The sequence below is a fragment of the Anolis sagrei genome, chromosome 2, assembly GCF_037176765.1.
Source record: "Anolis sagrei isolate rAnoSag1 chromosome 2, rAnoSag1.mat, whole genome shotgun sequence".
Lineage (NCBI taxonomy): Eukaryota > Metazoa > Chordata > Lepidosauria > Squamata > Dactyloidae > Anolis > Anolis sagrei.
This window is the reverse complement of record NC_090022.1, coordinates 196,950,014-196,968,740: the sequence shown is the minus strand read 5'-3', so window position 1 is coordinate 196,968,740 and position 18,727 is coordinate 196,950,014. Positions and strand designations below refer to the sequence as shown.

General features: G+C 39.6%; 2 protein-coding genes and 1 pseudogene across 2 annotated transcripts; all 3 read left to right on the top strand.

Moving 5' to 3' along the window:
* Positions 1–848: 848 nt before the first annotated feature.
* LOC132765433 (taste receptor type 2 member 10-like) lies at positions 849–1,793 on the top strand. The gene has a single exon (XM_060759720.2). The coding sequence runs from the start codon at positions 849–851 to the stop codon at positions 1,791–1,793; it is 945 nt and encodes a 314-aa protein (XP_060615703.2).
* A 663-nt stretch (positions 1,794–2,456) lies between these two features.
* On the top strand, positions 2,457–9,500 carry LOC132765435 (taste receptor type 2 member 10-like; annotated as a pseudogene).
* A 3,108-nt stretch (positions 9,501–12,608) lies between these two features.
* Positions 12,609–13,574, top strand: LOC137096210 (taste receptor type 2 member 7-like). The gene has a single exon (XM_067464848.1). It carries the CDS (start codon positions 12,609–12,611, stop codon positions 13,572–13,574), a length of 966 nt encoding a protein of 321 aa, XP_067320949.1.
* The last annotated feature ends 5,153 nt before the right edge of the window (positions 13,575–18,727 follow it).

Here is an 18,727-nt window from a genome sequence, read left to right as displayed (position 1 = left end):
ATGGATTAGGTCTGGTGTGCACAATCGAATGTCCAGTCTACAAAATGGATATTTTGGGTGATAACAATTTCAATGGGTCAACCTGTCTTGAGGCATGAGTGACAGATCCTTTCCCACAGATAACTCAGATCTTATCAGTGGGGCAGGAAACACGCTTGACGTACACCCTATGAGCAATTTCCCCTCTTTCTCCAAGTCATTGAGGAAATTATAGAAACTGATAATTTTGGGGTGACCAGACAATATTCCAGAGGTGATGATTAATGTTTGATGATGAGATGAAGACATCGGTGCATTCGTGGCTTTCAGCTCAGCCTAAAAGATTTTTAACAAGGGAACATCTTGTTGATAAACTTGTTGAAAGATAAACAAATGTACTGAAAAGCATGGGGATTTCATTTCAAATGTTGTATTTGTCTTTTTTGAAAAATGATTAAAATAAATTCTACAGGCAGAATGCAGGTAATTTTGGACTCACCCTTATGTATTGGATGAGTGCTGCAGCGTACATACAATATGTTTTAGTGATCACCCCAGCATAAAAAGGATAACTAAAGATAACTTATTAAACATATTAATCTCTAACTGCTTTTTCTTAACCTGAATGATTCAAGTTATTTCCCTGGAAAATTGATTACCCTATTTTGGATCAGTCACATAAAACCAGTTTGCATAATTAGTAACACAATCTTGCTGAGTTTTGCATTGAACTCTGTAGCATGATTTGACTGCTTCAAATGAACTAAACAGCAGTGTATTCTAACAGACATCAGGGAGAAACATAGAGAATACAACTCGATAATTCCTTGCAGTGAATTTCACAGAAAGCAGCAGTAATGGTTATCAATATGCCTATATCTGAAATCATTTTATTAATCATTTTTGGAATTGTGTCTTTTATTGGTATTTTGGGAAGTGGATTCATTCTAGTTGTGAATGGACACAAATGCTTCCAAAGCAGGAAGATGACCACTTATGATTTCCTTCTGACCAGCCTGAGTACCTCCAGGTTTATCATGCAGTTGGGTCTTCTGATATACTACATTTTGTACTTCACTCTAAAGATTAATTCACGTCTTTTCTTAGATTATCTTATTTTCTTTTCCTGGATGTTTTTCGACATGATCAGCCACTGGTGTGCCACATGGCTCAATGTTTTCTATTGTGTAAAGGTCGCCAACGTTGCCAACCCCATCTTCCTCTGGCTGAAAGCAAGGATCAATGTGCTTGTACCTAGGCTGCTTGGACTGTCAATAGCCATTTTCATGGTCACTTGTCTTCCTTCACTTGTTGATTATTTTGGACACACAAAGTGGTGCAATCTGACAGAGACTCTGCTGGAGAATGCCAGCCAAGGAGGGGTTTGTAGCACTCCTGACTCTTTTTTTATTCCCATTCAACTTTCTTTTTATGTCATAAATTCGTGCCTAAGCACGATTTCAATCATTCTTTTGCTTATCTCTCTGTGGAGACACACAAGAAATCTCAAGAAAAGTGGTGTTGGTGTTAAGGACCTCAACACTCAGGTCCACATTAAAGTCATGGCCTTTTTGTTGTTCTGGTTCCTTTTCAACTTTGTAGATTTCGTTGCTCTGCTAGTATATTCTGGTCTTGCCATTTGGACAGATGATGGGACAGTTCATGATCTGCATATTGGTATCTGGTTGTCTGTGTTTCCTTCTGCACATTCTATTATATTAATATTAAACAATCCTAAAATGAAAGAAATGTATATTTGCATCATAAAAAAAATGTATGCTCATATCATAAGCATTGGACACAGCACTTCCTAACATGAAAAAAGGACAGCAGACATTTAACCCTTATGTACAAGAGACTAGAAGACATTCCTCTTTCCACCCAACTGAGTGGGTATAATGTTGCATATATGACCAATAGATCACCAGAATTGAATCACTATTAGGGATCACTAGAGAAGGTGGTCCTTTTTGAAAATACTCAATTGTTACAACTATAAGACTGGCATTGCTCCTCCCAGAAACCTGTATTCTTGGAACATCTCATTTTCCCCCTTAAATGTGAAGTAAGATACATGACTAGACATGTGTTTTTTATTTATTTCTTTTTGATTTCTTTGCAAGATACACCCAAAAGTACTGAAGGAACTAGCGGAAGTCATTTCAGAACCATTGGCAATTATCTTTAAGAGTTCTTGGAGAATGGGAGAAGTTCCAGCAGATTGGAGGAGGGCCAATGTGGTCCCAATCTTCAAGAAGGGAAAAAAGGATGACCCAAACAATTACCGTCCGGTCAGCCTCATGTCGATACCAGGCAAGATTCTGGAAAAGATTGTTAAGGAAGTGGTCTGCAAACACTTAGAAACAAATGCGGTCATCGCTAATAGTCAACATGGATTTATCAAAAACAAGTCATGCCAGACCAATCTGATCTCTTTTTTCGATAGAGTTACAAGCTGGGTAGATGCGGGGAATGCCATGGTTGTGGCGTACCTGGATTTCAGTAAGGCCTTTGACAAGATCCCCCACGACCTGCTGGCAAACAAACTAGTCCAATGTGGGCTAGACAAAACTACGGTGAGGTGGATCTGTAATTGGTTAAATGGACGAACCCAGAGGGTGCTCACCAATGCTTCCTCTTCATCCCAGAAAGAAGTGACAAGTGGAGTGCCGCAGGGTTCCGTCCTGGGCCCGGTCCTGTTCAACATCTTTATTAATGACAGGTTAGAAGGCATGATCATCAAGTTTGCAGACAACACCAAATTGGGAGGGATAGCCAATACTCCAGGGGACAGGAGCAGGATTCAAAACGATCTTGACAGATTAGAGAGATGGGCCGAAACTAACAAAATGAAGTTCAACAGTGACAAATGCAAGATACTCCACTTTGGCAGGAAAAACGAAATGCAAAGATACAGAATGGGGGACGCCTGGCTCGAGAGCAGTACATGTGAAAAAGATCTTGGAGTCCTCGTGGACAACAAGTTAAACATGAGCCAACAATGTGATGTGGCGGCAAAAAAAGCCAATGGGATTTTGGCCTGCATCAATAGGAGCATAGTGTCTAGATCTAGGGAAGTAATGCTACCCCTCTATTCCGCTTTGGTTAGACCACACCTGGAATATTGTGTCCAATTCTGGGCACCACAATTCAAGAGAGATATTGACAAGCTGGAATGTGTCCAGAGGAGGACGACTAAAATGATCAAGGGTCTGGAGAACAAGCCCTATGAGGAGCAGCTTAAGGAGCTGGGCATGTTTAGCCTGAAGAAGAGAAGGCTGAGAGGAGATAGGATAGCCATGTATAAATATGTGAGAGGAAGCCACAGGAAGGAGGGAGCAAGCTTGTTTTCTGCTTCCTTGGAGACTAGGACGCAGAACAATGGCTTCAAACTACAAGAGAGGAGATTCCATCTGAACACGAGGAAGAACTTCCGGACTGTGAGAGCCGTTCAGCAGTGGAACTCTCTGCCCCGGAGTGTGGTGGAGGCTCCTTCTTTAGAAGCTTTTAAACAGAGGCTGGATGGCCATCTGTCAGGGGTGATTTGAATGCAATATTCCTGCTTCTTGGCAGGGGGTTGGAGTGCATGGCCCATGAGGTCTCTTCCAACTCTTTGATTCTATGATTCTATGATTCTATTCTAAGATTTGTTCTGAGGTTGTTTACCATTGCCTTCCTAAAATAATATGACTTGCCCAACGTCAGCTAGTGAATGTCAATGCCTGAGCAGGGATTTGAACCTTAATCTCCCAGAATCCTAATCCAACAAAAGATGAATTCGTAAAAGAGTCCATGATAAGAACATAATATACAAATTGACTTATAGGGGAAGTGTGGGGTAAATATATACAATTTAGTTTGTATGGTAATTAAAAAAATATGTATAAGATGATGTATAGATGCTATTTAACCCCAAATAGGATTTCAGATGTTTCAGATCAATGGTGAGGTTGTCATGATAAGGAAAACATTTTTTTGTCATGTGTGGTTGGTGAACTTCCAATAAGGTAAAAGTTGTTGATCTAAGATTTATATATTAGAGCAAAAATTATAAAGGTCTTGCAATGTCATCAGAAATGTGTATGTTGGGAATTATTGATATAGAATTGAATATAAAAAGTGGAGTATTTCTTTTGACGAAATGAAAATAACCATAGTTCACATTTGATCAGCCCACACACTGCCTTGATAGAGAAAGAAAATATGCCACACAGGTGAAGGGTAAAGAACAAGTCATTTATTCTTTGTAGTTTGGAACAACATATTTATAATCATGTGATGAGTTGCATCGACTCACGTAATGTCCTTTTACGAGAGATTTAAAATGTTAATTCTTTGTCTATGTAGAAAAACTCTTTCAGTAGCTCATGAAGCAAAGTACACTCCAAAATTTCTCTCTCTCTGTGCTTCTTTCTTCAGACTGTAACTCTCTGCACCTGTATAGCTCAAGCCTGAATAAAAATATAACAGTATCCAAAAGACTCAGGCTTAGCCATCATCCTGGGCACTGCCCAACCAATCAGTTTCATGCATCTTATTTTTGCAGTTGACATACACACATTTAACTGATTTATTGCATGCTCCAACATTTCTTTGATACATGATGACAGCAAGAAAAAAAACTGTTTGCCCAAATTTGGAAATGAAGAGAACCACTGATGGTGGAAGAATGGATTGCTGAGGTTGTAGGCTCTGCCCAGACTGCCAATTTGATGTGAATTTTGAAAGATTTTGAAACTGAAGATGTTCTGAAAATCAGGAAACAATTTATGAACATTTTGAGCAATAGGAAAATGAATCATGTAACAATATAAATAATTATGCTATCTCTGAAATGGTAGATTAATATATTGTAATTGTTGTATTTTTCATGACATTTAGAGTGGGGGCCAGAGTTTTTTGTGCTTTAATTAGTGATTAGTTAGGTTGTGTTTAATGTAATAGAGTTTTAGTGTAGTTTAGATTTGACTGTACGTTTATATTATATACTAGCCATCAACTGCCACGCGTTGCTGTGGCCCACTCTGGTGGTCATGGGGGTTCTGTGTGGGAGGTGTGGCCCAATTCTATCGTTGGTGGGGTTCAGAATGCTCTGTGATTGTAGGTGAACTACAAATCCCAGCAACTACAACTCCCAAATGTCAAGATTCTATTTTCCCCAAACTCCACCAGTGTTCACATTTGGGCATATTGAGTATTCGTGTAGAGTTTGGTCCATATCCATCCTTGTTTGAGTCCACAGTGCTCTCTGGATGTAGGTGAACTACAACTCCAAAACCAAAGGACACTGCCCACCAAACCCTTCCAGTATTTTCTGTTGGTCATGGGAGAACTGTGTGCCAAATTTGGTTCAATTCCATTGTCGGTGGGGTTCAGAATGCTCTTTGATTGTAGGTGAACTATAAATCCCAGCAACTACAACTCCCAAATGATAAAATCATTTTTTTGGAGCGAAGGACATACATTGGGTTGTTTGGGGTCTTGTGTCCAAATTTGGTGCCAATTGCCCCAGTGGTTTTTGAGTTCTGTGAATACCACAAACGAACATTACATTTTTATTTATATTGATGCACAGTTTTTTCTTTCTGAATGTTGATTATCACATTGTGAATTAGTTTGCATTAAAAATAAATAAATATCAAATCTCTTAAAAGGTCACAACAAAGTGCTTGTAATGAAACTTTGGAATCTATCGTAGAAGAATGATCTGCCACTTGCAAATAACTGTTGTCATCTTAAGTGTAAAAATTGTGACGTAAATTGTTTGTGGAATTTTAATACTGATATATAATTAATTAGTATAGAATTGGAAGCTTTTTTCTAGAGATGGTAATCCTTGAGGATAGTGGAATTTAAGCCAAAAAGAGGAAAACAAATCATGTAGTAATAGGTGCTATGGGAACCATTCCAAAATGGACTTTTACATGTTGTAATTGAATTTCCATATTTCCATAGGAGCAGAATAGGAAATTACAAAAAGTGACAGAATGAAGAGAGGGGCCATGAAGGCAGTTCCATCTTGCCTCCAGTGTCATTGGTTTGGAGCCCACCCCCCTCCAGCACCAACTGCTGCTCTGAGATCAGAGTGAAGAGAGGGGCCATGAAGGCAGTTCCATCTTGTCTCCTGCACTGTGCTTATAACATAATATAATATATTGTATATACATATAATATTGATAATATTATAATGTAATACAATATACTACTACTACTACTACTACTACTACTAATAATAATAATAATAATAAAATGATATTATAATTATATATTTTATATTAAATGTAATATTACTAATAATATTGCAGTATGTTATAGTACAATGTAATATATAATATTAATATTGTGCTATGATAATAATATAATATATTGTATTTACTTTTTACTTGTAAGCTGTTCTGAGTCCCCTTCGGGGTGAGAAGGGCGGCATATAAATGTTGCAAATAAATAAATAAATAAAATTCAATCAAACTGTGTGTTAAATCAGTGAGCTGTTGTTAATCATATTAACTTGCAAATTTTGTACACTTATGGAGCTATAAGAGTCTTTGGACCATAACATAATGTTGTTGCTGAGTAGATATCTCATAGCTTCCTGGATTTTTGAATGGAATTTGAATCATTGATGGTCCAGAGCATCTTAATCTAATAATCTGAAACTGATAGGGATCAGGTGTTAGCTGTGGGTGTGAGATGCCCAAGCACCGAAATACCTCTCCCAAGGAAGGAAGGGCCCTTCTTAAAATCAAAGAATATATGTGTGTGTCAAGGTGAGGCACAAATTTATTTAGAAGAGCTATTCACAATGGCTTTAGCAGAGCCAGTCTATTTCTTCAGCATTTGGCACATGCTGTTACTACTGAGGAATAAACAGTTTAGATCCCCGGGATGTTCCTGTTCCTGGGCTAAAGTCTCTGGGACATAATGAAGGCTGGTGTGATGACATCGATAGGCGGCTAGAAACATGTAGTTTTAGGAAGACAGTGTAATTATCTGGCAAAAAGACGCAAAGATTACTGCGCAAGGTCATTCCAAGTTGTCATCATCAAGCACTGCCAGTTGAGGAAGCCTTGGGAGGCAAAGGAGTAAAATTGATGCTTTAACCAGGATGGGATCTGCAGTGGCCCATGGTCATTTTGCTAGGCTACAAAAAGACATTAAACAGCTTTTGTATTGGAATTACATGTTGGCTGGGCTTTCCTTCAGTGGTTGGTAGGCCTGTTGCACTCATAAAGCTCTGCTGCTTCAGAGGTTGGGATAGAGTCACCAATATCCCAGTCTTTGTAGTATCATAGCTATCATTTTCTTACCTTCCATGGAGTATCAGCTGTCACCTGTCGGCTACATGGGATCAATGGTTGGTTTAAGGAAAGCTTGCACAACATGGCATTAGTAAGAGTCTGAAATAAAATAGGCTAATCCTCTTTGGGCCACTGATAAGTTTTTAGCACTTCCCCTTCAGATAATTCCTTCAGGTAGCCATGCTCTGAGGCCTGAGGATGTATCATTGTTTCTGTCCATGCAATAAGTCTTTGTTGAGTCCTTTTTTAATTAAAGGGAGAATCCATCTCCGAAATGGAAAAGGCTTTCCTAAGATTTTGGTATGCCGGGGTCATGAACAGGTGGCATTTCATATTTTTATACATAGACACTTATATGGGGTTTATAAGGAATACATTCATAAAGAGGGAAAGGAAATTCATATCAGCCCATCCCACCCACCAAGAGTTCATTTAAAGTCTAAAATCATAATGGAAATCCATGAGGTTTGGGGAAGAAAAAGTTTCTAAAAAGTTTCCAAAAGTTGTAAAAGTTGATCAAAGTTCAAGAAAAGTTGCAGAATCCATATGGGGGCAAACTGGGGAAGGTTTCCCGGAGTCCATTGGGTCCTTTGGAAGTGATTTCGAGCGCTGGAGGTCAGGATCCATGTCAGGAAATGAAGACAACTATAGATCCCATCTCGTCAAGGACCAGGTTGGCCCATCAGTTTCCTGGAGGTCCCAAGGGATGACCACAGCAGGTTCCCCAGGTCAACAAGCTCTTCGGGTGTCAACGAGATGACGGCAGCGATGTTGTGGCAGCAGGGAGCTAGCTGGGCTCCATGTTAAGTTCTGGGGGCAAAAAGGGTTATTCCTGGGGTGGAGGAGTTAGCAGAGTGAAAGTGAGATAGCCATTAGTCTTAGAATTAGCCCCAGAGAACAATGACACCGATTTTGGAGCGACCCATTGACCTGCGGATATGGGGACCCGATGGGTTTCGGTATCTGTGGTTCAGAGGAATGCAGTTTCGGCCTCCCCGGGACGTGAGAATCGCATCCTGGGCAGGCCGGCAGCTGTCTGCAGCCCAGGAGATAGAAAGTTCATGCAAAGAATGATTGGGAGACAGTAAAGGACACAAAGTAACACTATAGAGAGGAAAAAGTTACAATTACTTGATACTTTATTGGGGGATTTGTTACAATATTAGGTAAGGGGAACAAAGTAAAACAGGAGGAGAGTCTTTTGGTTGAAGCTGCTGCTGTGGCCACATTCCATGGATGCTGGCCCAAATGGGCAACAGAGAACTGCAGAACTCCCTGTTGCAGGTCAGATCAGCTTGAAGGCAGGGAGTGCTGAACATTTTGTGCTGATAAATGTTGATGACAATAAGAAGCTGGGCAAGTAGGTAGGTTTCTGCAAGATCAACAGAAAAGGAACATCCCACAAAGATGTACACTGCAATTGTATGATTGTGAAGGATACAGAAAACATCAGGCTCCAAAGAGTACTTTAAATGCAAGAAATGAACAAAGACAATATATTTTCGCCAACAAACAAACAAACAAACAAACAAATGGCAAATTTGGAATTCTTTAGCATTCTTTTCAACACTGACACTTTATTTGGTATTTAATCACGGAATCGTCCTATGATTTGAATTGCTTTCCATAGTATATTATGTCTATTTAAAAACAGGCACTTGTATATGCTATCTGGGTAATTTTTAACATGATCAGCCTCTGGTCTGCCACATGGCTAAGTGTTTTCTGCTCTGTCAAGGTCACTAACTTTGCCAACTTCTTCTTCTGGCTGAAGCCAAGGATCAACATGCTTGTACCCGGGCTGCTTGGAATGTCAGCAGTCGTTTCCAGCATCTCCTTTCTCCCTTCAGTCTTCGAATATCTTGGGCAAAAAAGTGTGGCAATTTGACGGGAACTCTGCCTGGGAGTGCTAATCACAGTGAGGCTTATAACAGCATATTTATATTTCCTCTACAAAGTGCTTTTGCTTTCATACATTTCACCATGAGTATAACTGCATCCATTGTTTTGCTCATCTCACTATGGAAGCACACAAGGACTCTGAAGAAGAGTGGTGTTGGTGGTAATGACTTTAACACCAAGGTGCATTTCAATATCATAACACAAATGCTGTTTTATGTCTTCTTCTACATTCTGCATATCTCTGGTCTGATAATTCAGTCAAATGATGTTTTCACACTTGGATCAAGGAAACAACTACTTCTTGATGTCATGTCTTCCTGAGTAATAAGTTGGTTTTGGTTGTGTTTTTACCTCTTCAAAGCAATCCTTCAACTTCCATTGGTCCAATAACCTGCTCTTATTTTTTAACATGTCTAAATTGAAGTCCCCTGCTATAATTACTTCCCCTTCATAGAAGCCCTCTAGCTTCTTAAATATATTGTCTATGTATTTTTTTCTGGTCATTATTAGGGACATAGATATTTAGAATTGTCATTTTTACCCCATATATTTCTCCGTTAAAGATTACTCATCTCCCTTTATTATCCACCATTAAATATGTTTGTAACACTTCTATATTTTTTTATCAAGATGGCAACGCCCTTTGTTCTATTATTTGCTCTTGCCTCTGCCAGTGTGTCTCCTGCATTTACTGAAAGCAAAGGCCACATTCCAGAGAGGGGCCCAGAGAAGCCTTTCTCTAGGGAAGCTAGTTCAGAAGATGAAATGCCAGGTGGAGAGGTTAATGAGCAGATAGATAGGAGGCTTAGTTTTTGCAAACTGCGAGCTGCATCACAGACTCAGTGAAGGTCACAGCGCTTGTTAGAGAAAAAGCCATTATGAGATAGTCAGGGAAGACAGAATTTCTATTTCCAGATTTCTATTTCCATTTGCTCTTGTTCCATGCTTCCAAGTTTATCTCGTGTATTGGATTTATGGTACTTTATGTATCCTGGTTCCTCTGTATTCCTGGTTTTTGATGCTACTCCTGTACCTTGAATCTTATGGGCTATTTTATACCTTTCAATTTTGACATTTTTACTATTTTGTTGAATTGCTTTTTATATAATCTTCAATAAACTTTGCTTATTTAACTTGGCCCGTAGAGGTGCTTCTTCTCTTGGAATACAGTGAGAGAGTGTGACTTACCCAGGCATTCACTTACTAAGAGTTTATTCTAGGGGGGGACGGGACAAGCCTAATCTGCTACAGGATGTGCCTTCCTTGAGGAAACCCAGGAGGGGAACTCTGCTTAGTACAGCCACCCAAACCTCCAGCCCGGACCTTATGCTCTGCTGGGAAATCCCTGCCAATAAGTACCAAGAAACCACCCAAATTGTAGGGTGAATCCCTGGGGCAAATGTAGAGGTGCTTCCTGTCCTGGGATACAACAGCATCCTTCTTCTGTGAAATGACTTGAGGTTCAGAGAGTGTGACTTACCCAGGCATTCACTTATTAAGAGATTATTCTAAAGGGGAAGAGGGGGCAAACCTCATCTGCTACAGCAACCTTCCAATGATGGAACTGAACCAAACTTAGCACACAGAACTCCTATGACCAACAGAAAATACTGGAAGGGTTTGGTGAGCATTGACTCAGAGTTTAGAGTTGTAGTTCACCTACATCCAGAGAGCACTATGGACTCAAACAATGATGGATCTGGACTAAACTTGGCATGAATCCTCAATATGCTCAAATGTGAACACTGGTGGAGTTTAGGGAAAATAAACCTTGACATTTGGGAGTTGTAGTTGCTTGGATTTATAGTTCACCTACAATCAAAGAGCATTCTGAGCCCCACCGACGATAGAATTTGGCCAAATTTCCCACACAGAACCCCCATGACTAACAGAAATACTGTGTTTTCTGATGGTCTTTGGTGACCCCTCTGACACCCCCTCATGACTCCCTCAGGGGTCCCGACCCCCATGTTGAGAAATGCTGTGCTACAGGATGTGCCTTCCTTGAGGAAACCCAGGAGGGGAACTCTGCTTAGTGCAGCCACCCAAAGCTCCAGCACAGACCTTATGCTCTGTTGGGACATCCTGCCAATATGTACCAAGAGCAGCAACTGCCGAAATTGTAGGGTGAACCTCTGGGGCAAATGTATAGCAATGGGAACCCTACTATCTGGTAAGGGGGAGGGGAAGGAGCAAAGAGACAAAGGCGTAATCTCCCATTAGGAACCTGCCTGCTACCGCATGCTGAAGCAGAGTTAGGGGGGGGGGAGGGGCAGCCTTAAATAACCTACAGTTCTGCCCCTGTCAATCACCCCCACCAAGTCTGGTCTCCTTCATGAGGGCCTCCAATCCTCCCCACCCCATGCTTTAGGCTTTGCCTGCCAGTTATGTGTGGGCAAACCTGATAGCTTCCACTATATTGACTATTGCTGCAAGTAATGACAGTGTGAATAAATTGTCAAAAATTGGTTAAGATAGTACTTGCAGTTCTGGAGGGACTACTTTAATTTTTGCTTCTCATAGACTTGGCATGGGGATTTGGTTAACCTGTTAAAATTTACGAATAAACAAGGATTTTTTTTAAGCTGGAACATTTGGGTGGAGGAGATTGAACCTCTACCCCTCTCCTTGGCTACAGCCCAGACAGCATCTGTAACATATACCCTTTTGGTTAAATTACAAAGTATGAACTTTTTGCAGCTGCACATTTGATTTGCCAGTAAATACCTTTTTTAATTTCAAGGTATTGAAAATTGAGGTGCACATTAGATTAGACCAGGGGTCCTCAAACTAAGGCCCGGGGGCCGAATGCGGCCCTCCAAGGTCATTTACCCGGCCCTCGCTTAGGTCAACCTAAGTCTGTAATGACTTGAAAGCACATAACAACAACAACAACAATCCTATCTCATCAGCCAAAAGCAGTCCACACTTTCCATTGAAATACTAATAAATTTATATTTGTTAAAATGTTCTTCATTTTTATTATTGTATTGTTTTAAAGTGGTTTTTGCACTACAAATAAAATATGTGCAGTATGCATAGGAATTCATTCATGTTTTTTTTTTCAAATTACAATCCGGCCCTCCAACAGTTTGAGGGACTGTGACCTGGCCCTCTGTTTAAAAGGTTTGAGGACCCCTGGATTAGACCATGCATTAGATTAGAGTAAATACAGTATTAATCTCTACCTGTTTTTTTCTTAAGCTGAATGATACAAATCTATAAATAACTGAAGTTCATATCAGCCACATAATACGAGGTTGCATAATTAGTAACACAACCTTCCTGAGTTTTGCATTGAACTCCGTAGTATGATTTGGTTGTTTCAAATGAATTAAACAGCAGTGTTCTCTAAGAGACATCAGGCAGAAACCCAGAGAATACAACTCGACACTTCCTTTCAGTGATTTTCCACAGAAAGCAATAGTGATGGTTAACAATCTGTCTATAGTTGGAATCTTTTGTTTGATCATTTTTGAAATTGTAACTTTTATTGGTATTTTGGGAAATGGATTCATTATAGTTGTGAATGGATACCAATGGTTGCATAACAGGAAGATGATCCCTTATGATTTCCTTCTGACCAGCCTGAGTACCTCCAGGTTTATCATGCAGCTGGGTTTGCTGATAAAAAGCAGTCTGTACTTAATTGTAAAGATTAAATTATATCTTTTCTTAGATGATGTTATTTTCTTTTCCTGGATGTTTTTCAACATGACCAGCCACTGGTGTGCCACATGGCTCAGTGTTTTCTATTGTATGAAGGTCACCAACTTTGCCAACCCGCTCTTCCTCTGGCTGAAAGCAAAGATCAATATGCTTGTACCCAGGCTGCTTGGACTGTCCATAGCCGTTTTCATGGTTTCTTGTTTTCCTTTGCTTGATGATTATTTTGGACACACAAAGTGGTGCAATCTGACAGAGACTCTGCCAAAGAATGCCAGTCAAAGAAAGGTTTGTGGCTTTGCTGCGATTATTTTTCTTCCCATTCAATTTCCTTTTTATGTCCTAAATTTGGGCCTAAGCACAATCGCAATCATTCTTCTGGTTGTCTCTCTGTGGAGACACACAAGAAATCTCAAGAAAAGTGGTGTTGGAGTTAAGGACCTCAGCACTCAGGTCCACATTAAAGTCATGACATTTTTGTTGTTCTGGTTCTTCTTCAACTTTGTAGATTTCATTGCTGTGATAGTTTATGCTGGCGCCATCATTAATAATATTGAGAGAGATTTTATGACCATTCAAGGACTGCTTATTGGCATCTGGATGTCTGTGTTTCCTTCTGCACACTCTATTATATTAATATTAACCAATCCTAAACTGAAAGAAAAGTGTACTCGCTTCGTAAAAGAAATGTATGCTCACATCGTAAGCATCGGACACAGCACTTCCTAACATGAAAAAAGGGAAGCAGACATTTAATGCTTATGTACAAGGGAGGAGAAGACATTCCACCTCTCATCCAATCGTGCAACATTGCATATATGACAAATAAATAACCAGAAGTCAATTACTATTAATGATCACTAGGGAAGGTGATACTTTTTGAAAATACTCAATGGATACAACAATAAGACTGACATTGCTCCTCCCAGAAACTTGCATTCTTGGAACGTCTTGTTTTCCCCCTTAAATGTGATGTAAGACACATGACTAGATATGTGTTATTATTTCTTTGCAAGATTTATTCTGAGGGTGTTTACGATTGCCTTCCTAAGATAATATGACTTTCCCAATGCCAGCTAGTGAGTGTCAATGCCTGAGCAGGGATTTGAACCTTGATCTCCCAGAGTCCTAATCCAACAAAAGATGAATCTGTAAAAGAGTACATGATAAGGTGGACCTATAGTTTAGAACATAATGTACAAATGGATGCATGGGGGGAAATGTGGGGTACAGATATACAATTTAGTTTGTATGGTAATTTAAAATAAAATATGTAACAATTGATGTACATTTTGAGCAATAGGTAATCTAATCGTGTAATAATATAAATAATTATTCTTTCTTTGAAATGGTAGATTAATATATTTCAATTGTTGTGTTTTTATTACATTTAGAGTGAGGGCCAGACTTTTATTTGCCTATAGTTGGTGATTAGTTAGCGTTTGTTGTAATAATTTAGCATGCCACTACAGAGATTGTGTTACAGTTTTAGTTTAGCTTAGTTGTGACTATACAGTTGTTATACATTATATGTATAGGTTTTTTAAAAAATGTTGATTATTCTGTTGTGAATTAGTTTGCATTATAAATCGATAAATATCATATCTCTTAAGATGTCACAATAAAGTAGTTGTAATGACACATTGGAATTTATGGAAATATTGTAATTAGTGATCTCTTCTCAATTAGACAGGAAGTCTGATAACAGCATTAAACTGCACAAGGCCAATTACAAAACCATTTAAACTTTAAATTGATCATTTAGATTTCTTTGATGCCTAAATGAGACAATATGGACATGCCACTAATTACACAGCTTTTCCCTGAAAATCACAGATTTGTCTGCAGAATAATTTGGAGGGCACTAAATATTCATATTTTAAAATTTGAGATTTTTAATACAGGAAAAAAACTAATAATAATTCACCTAAAAGAGAGTAAAAGATAACAACAAATGAGTTGTGGAAAGCATCTAGGTAGAGTGTGCACCTTTGTTAGGTATTCCAGAAAGTATGTTTGTTTCAAAGCCTCTTTCTGTGAAGACTATGTGGAAGACTATGTGGTAGCATTGATCTCCAGACACAAAAAACAAATCCACACACAGGTGTCTTTGAAGTTTTCTTTTTCTTTTTCTTGGAAGATTTATTTATCTATTTTATTTAAAACATTTATACCCCATCCTTCTGCAGAGGGACTCAGAACGGCTTCCAAAAAGGCAACAATTCGATGCCAAACATAATACAAAACACATAATAAATGAGTCCTGACGTTTCGCCTGCATCTATGGCAAGCATCCTCAGAGGTAGTGAGGTCTGTTGGAATTAGGATAATGGGTTTATATATCTGTGGAATGGCTGGGGTGGGGCAAGGAGCTCTTCCCTGCTGGAGCTAGGTGTGAATGTTTCAACTGATCACCTTCATTAGCATTTGAAGGCCTGGCTGAGCCTGGGAAATTCCCCTGTTGAGAGGTGTTAAGATGTGCCTGGTTGTTTCCTCTTTGCTGTTTTGCTGTTGTAATTTTAGAGTTTTTTAATACTGGTAGCCAGATTTTGTTCATTTTCATGGTCTCTTCCTTTCTGTTGCAATTGTCCACATGCTTGTGGATTTCAATGGCTTCTCTGTGTAGTCTGACATGGTGGTTGTTGGTGTGGTCCACCATTTCTGTGTTCTCAAATAATATGCTGTCAAAAAAGAAGCACCATTAAAGCCTTGGCAGACCGTGCAAAAAGAATCTGCGAACCCCACCTCCTCCAAGATGAACTGAACCACCTCAACTGGGTTCTCCAGGCCAATGGATACTCCACCTCAGACATCAGAAGAGCCGCAAGACCAAGAACAAGCCACGAGAGTAAAGATGAAGATCCACCCAGAGGAAAAGTGTTCCTGCCATACATCAAGGGAACCACTGACCGCATAGGGAAGCTGATGAGGAAACACAACATACAATCAATCTACAAAGCCACCAAGAAAATCCAACAAATGCTACGTTCAGCAAAGGACAAGAGGGATCCTCTCACCTCTGCAGGAGTCTACCGTATACCATGCAGCTGTGGACAAGTCTACATAGGGACCACCAAACGCAACGCCCAAACAAGAATCCAGGAACATGAAAGGCACTGCAGACTACTTCAACCAGAGAAGTCAGCCATAGCAGAGCACCTGATGAACCAGCCTGGACACAGCATATTATTTGAGAACACAGAAATGCTGGACCACACCAACAACCACTATGTCAGACTACACAGAGAAGCCATTGAAATCCACAAGCATGTGGACAATTTCAACAGAAAGGAAGAGATCATGAAAATGAACAAAATCTGGCTACCAGTATTAAAAAAAACTCTAAAATTACAACAGCAAAACAGCAAAGAGGAAACAACCAGGCACATCTTAACACCTCTCAAACGGGGGAATTTCCCAGGCTCAGCCAGGCCTTCAAATGCTAATGAAGATGATCAGTTGAAAATTGACACCTAGCTCCAGCAGGGAAGAGCTCCTTGCCCCACCCCAGCCATTCCACAGATATATAAACCCATTGTCCTAATTCCAACAGACCTCACTACCTCTGAGGATGCTTGCCATAGATGCAGGCGAAACGTCAGGAGAAATGCCTCTAGAACATGGCCCTATAGTCCGAGAAAAAACCCACAAGAGCCTAGTGATTCCGGCCATGAAAGCCTTCGACAATACATAATGAATGCATCCACAAAATTAAAATAATTCTAAAAATACATTAATAACCCTCTCACCAGATTAAAATCACCAGAATTAAAATCATCATCCAAAGCAGTCCAAGTCCGGTCCAATAAATCTTTCCCAGTAAACAAACTATTCTGTGAACACTTGATACCATAACCAGGATTTAAGCTTCTCCCGGAAGTTCAGGAGGGATGCCTATGCATGAATTTGCTTATGTGTGGAGATCAGTGCGCAGCAATAAACACACAGTCTTCACAGAGGATGGGTTTGATCGAATGGCATGGTTAACACGATGACCAGGAGACTCTCATCTACAGCAGCTAGGAGACGCAGTGGCATAATGGGATAAACCCTTGTGCCACCTGAACTGCTAACCTGAAGGTCGAGGGTTCGAATCCTCAAGACAGGGTGAGCTCCTATCTATCAGTTCCAGCTTCCCATGCAGGGAAATGAGAGAAGCCTCCCACAGGATGGTAAAACATCAAACATCCAGGTATGTGCTTGCAGACGGCCAATTTTCTCACGACAGAAGTGACTTGCAGTTTCTCAAGTTGCTTCTGACACACACACATATACAAAAAGCTACTGCCGCTGACTTCTGCCTTCACAGCCGTTGTAACATGTACCACATTGTCATTGAGGTTTTCAGACTGTTCTTTGCTTGGTTCATCCCCTATGACCCCCTTGTCATGGGATGCTCATCTGGAAGTGCATGACTCTTACGGCTCTGCTCATAGGTACACTGGAATGCACAAGCCTCCTCATCACAACAAGGTGATAATCCAGCAAGGGAGTATGATGACACTATGTAACAAAATTTGTCACAGTTTCAGTTCCTGGTTTGAAAGTGTTATTTCCCATTTAATTATGCGGTACTTACTTTGAAGGTAGTTGTTATACTCCAAAAACTTTGTTTTTGTGGCTGCCACAATCTATGTTGAATTGGTTGAGACTCTATGAGATAGTCATTGAAAAATTCTAGCAAAATGTGCTGCAGGATTTCCCGCAAAAACAAAGTTTTTACAGTTTAATAAACTTTTTCTTCCATGTCTTTAAGATAGAACCAATTAGGAAATGACATTTATAATTCAGGAACAATAATCGTGTTGCATAGTGTAATAGGCCGATGGGAGAAAACCTGGTCTGAAGCCACACCTCAACAAGTGGGATGTGTATTATTTGAATTATGCTCCAACAAATATATGGTGGATAAACATCTGATAAAAATCTAATGTATTATTGTCCACTGCTTTGTTATCTGAAAAAGAAGTTCCTACTTCCTGAAAACTTTGTTTTCTTGTACTTGACAATACTGAAGACATATTCTACTTCTCTTTTCATTACAACGATGTAAAGGAAGTCTGAAGCTACACATCAGATATTATAGGAATCAGTCAAGGAAGCCATAGTCCTAAATTTGCAACAGGGCTTTTGATAACAGGGCAACTTGGAAGTATCTCGTTCACAGGGTCCCCATAAACCAAAACTGACCTGACAGCTATTAAGAGCAATGCAGCTATTGTGTTTTATATTGAAATCTGTTTGTTCCATAAATTTCCCTTTAGTGAGCTTTGGTCCAAAACACAGTATTGCCAAATATGCAAGCTCCGTGAATGTGGAGGCTATACCTGACAAACAAGATTCAACTCTGGCTATATGCGGAGTTACTGACCAATGACAAAGCATCTTAAATTTCTCCATAAAGAAAGGTGGGGGGAGTGTATCTGTTTCAACAGGTTGAAGACTACTCATCAATAAAGTACTGTATAATAAAAATATTATAACAAATGGATAAAAACAGGTTCATCATGCAAATGTCAATATGAACCTTGGCAAATGTTGAAAGATAGGTGGTTGTCTCATTTGTAAAACAAAACCAAAGAGAAAAAATTGCATTACTTCTTTGTAGCATGACTGATTTAAAAGTGACTAAGTGTGTGTGTGTGTGTGTGTGGGGGGGGGGGGGTTCTATTTGTATCCCGTCTTTCTCTATCCTAGTTTTGTGCTGCAGAGCAGAATCACCTCTGACTTTAAACACCACACCAGTTGGGTTAAATCAGCAAGCAGTTTATTTAGGAATATATGTAGCCAAAGCAGTAAAAAGTAATCCACAGTAAACAGTAATCCAATTGATATAAAGTAAAGCAGGAACAAAGAGTCCAAAGAAATCCATGAACAATACA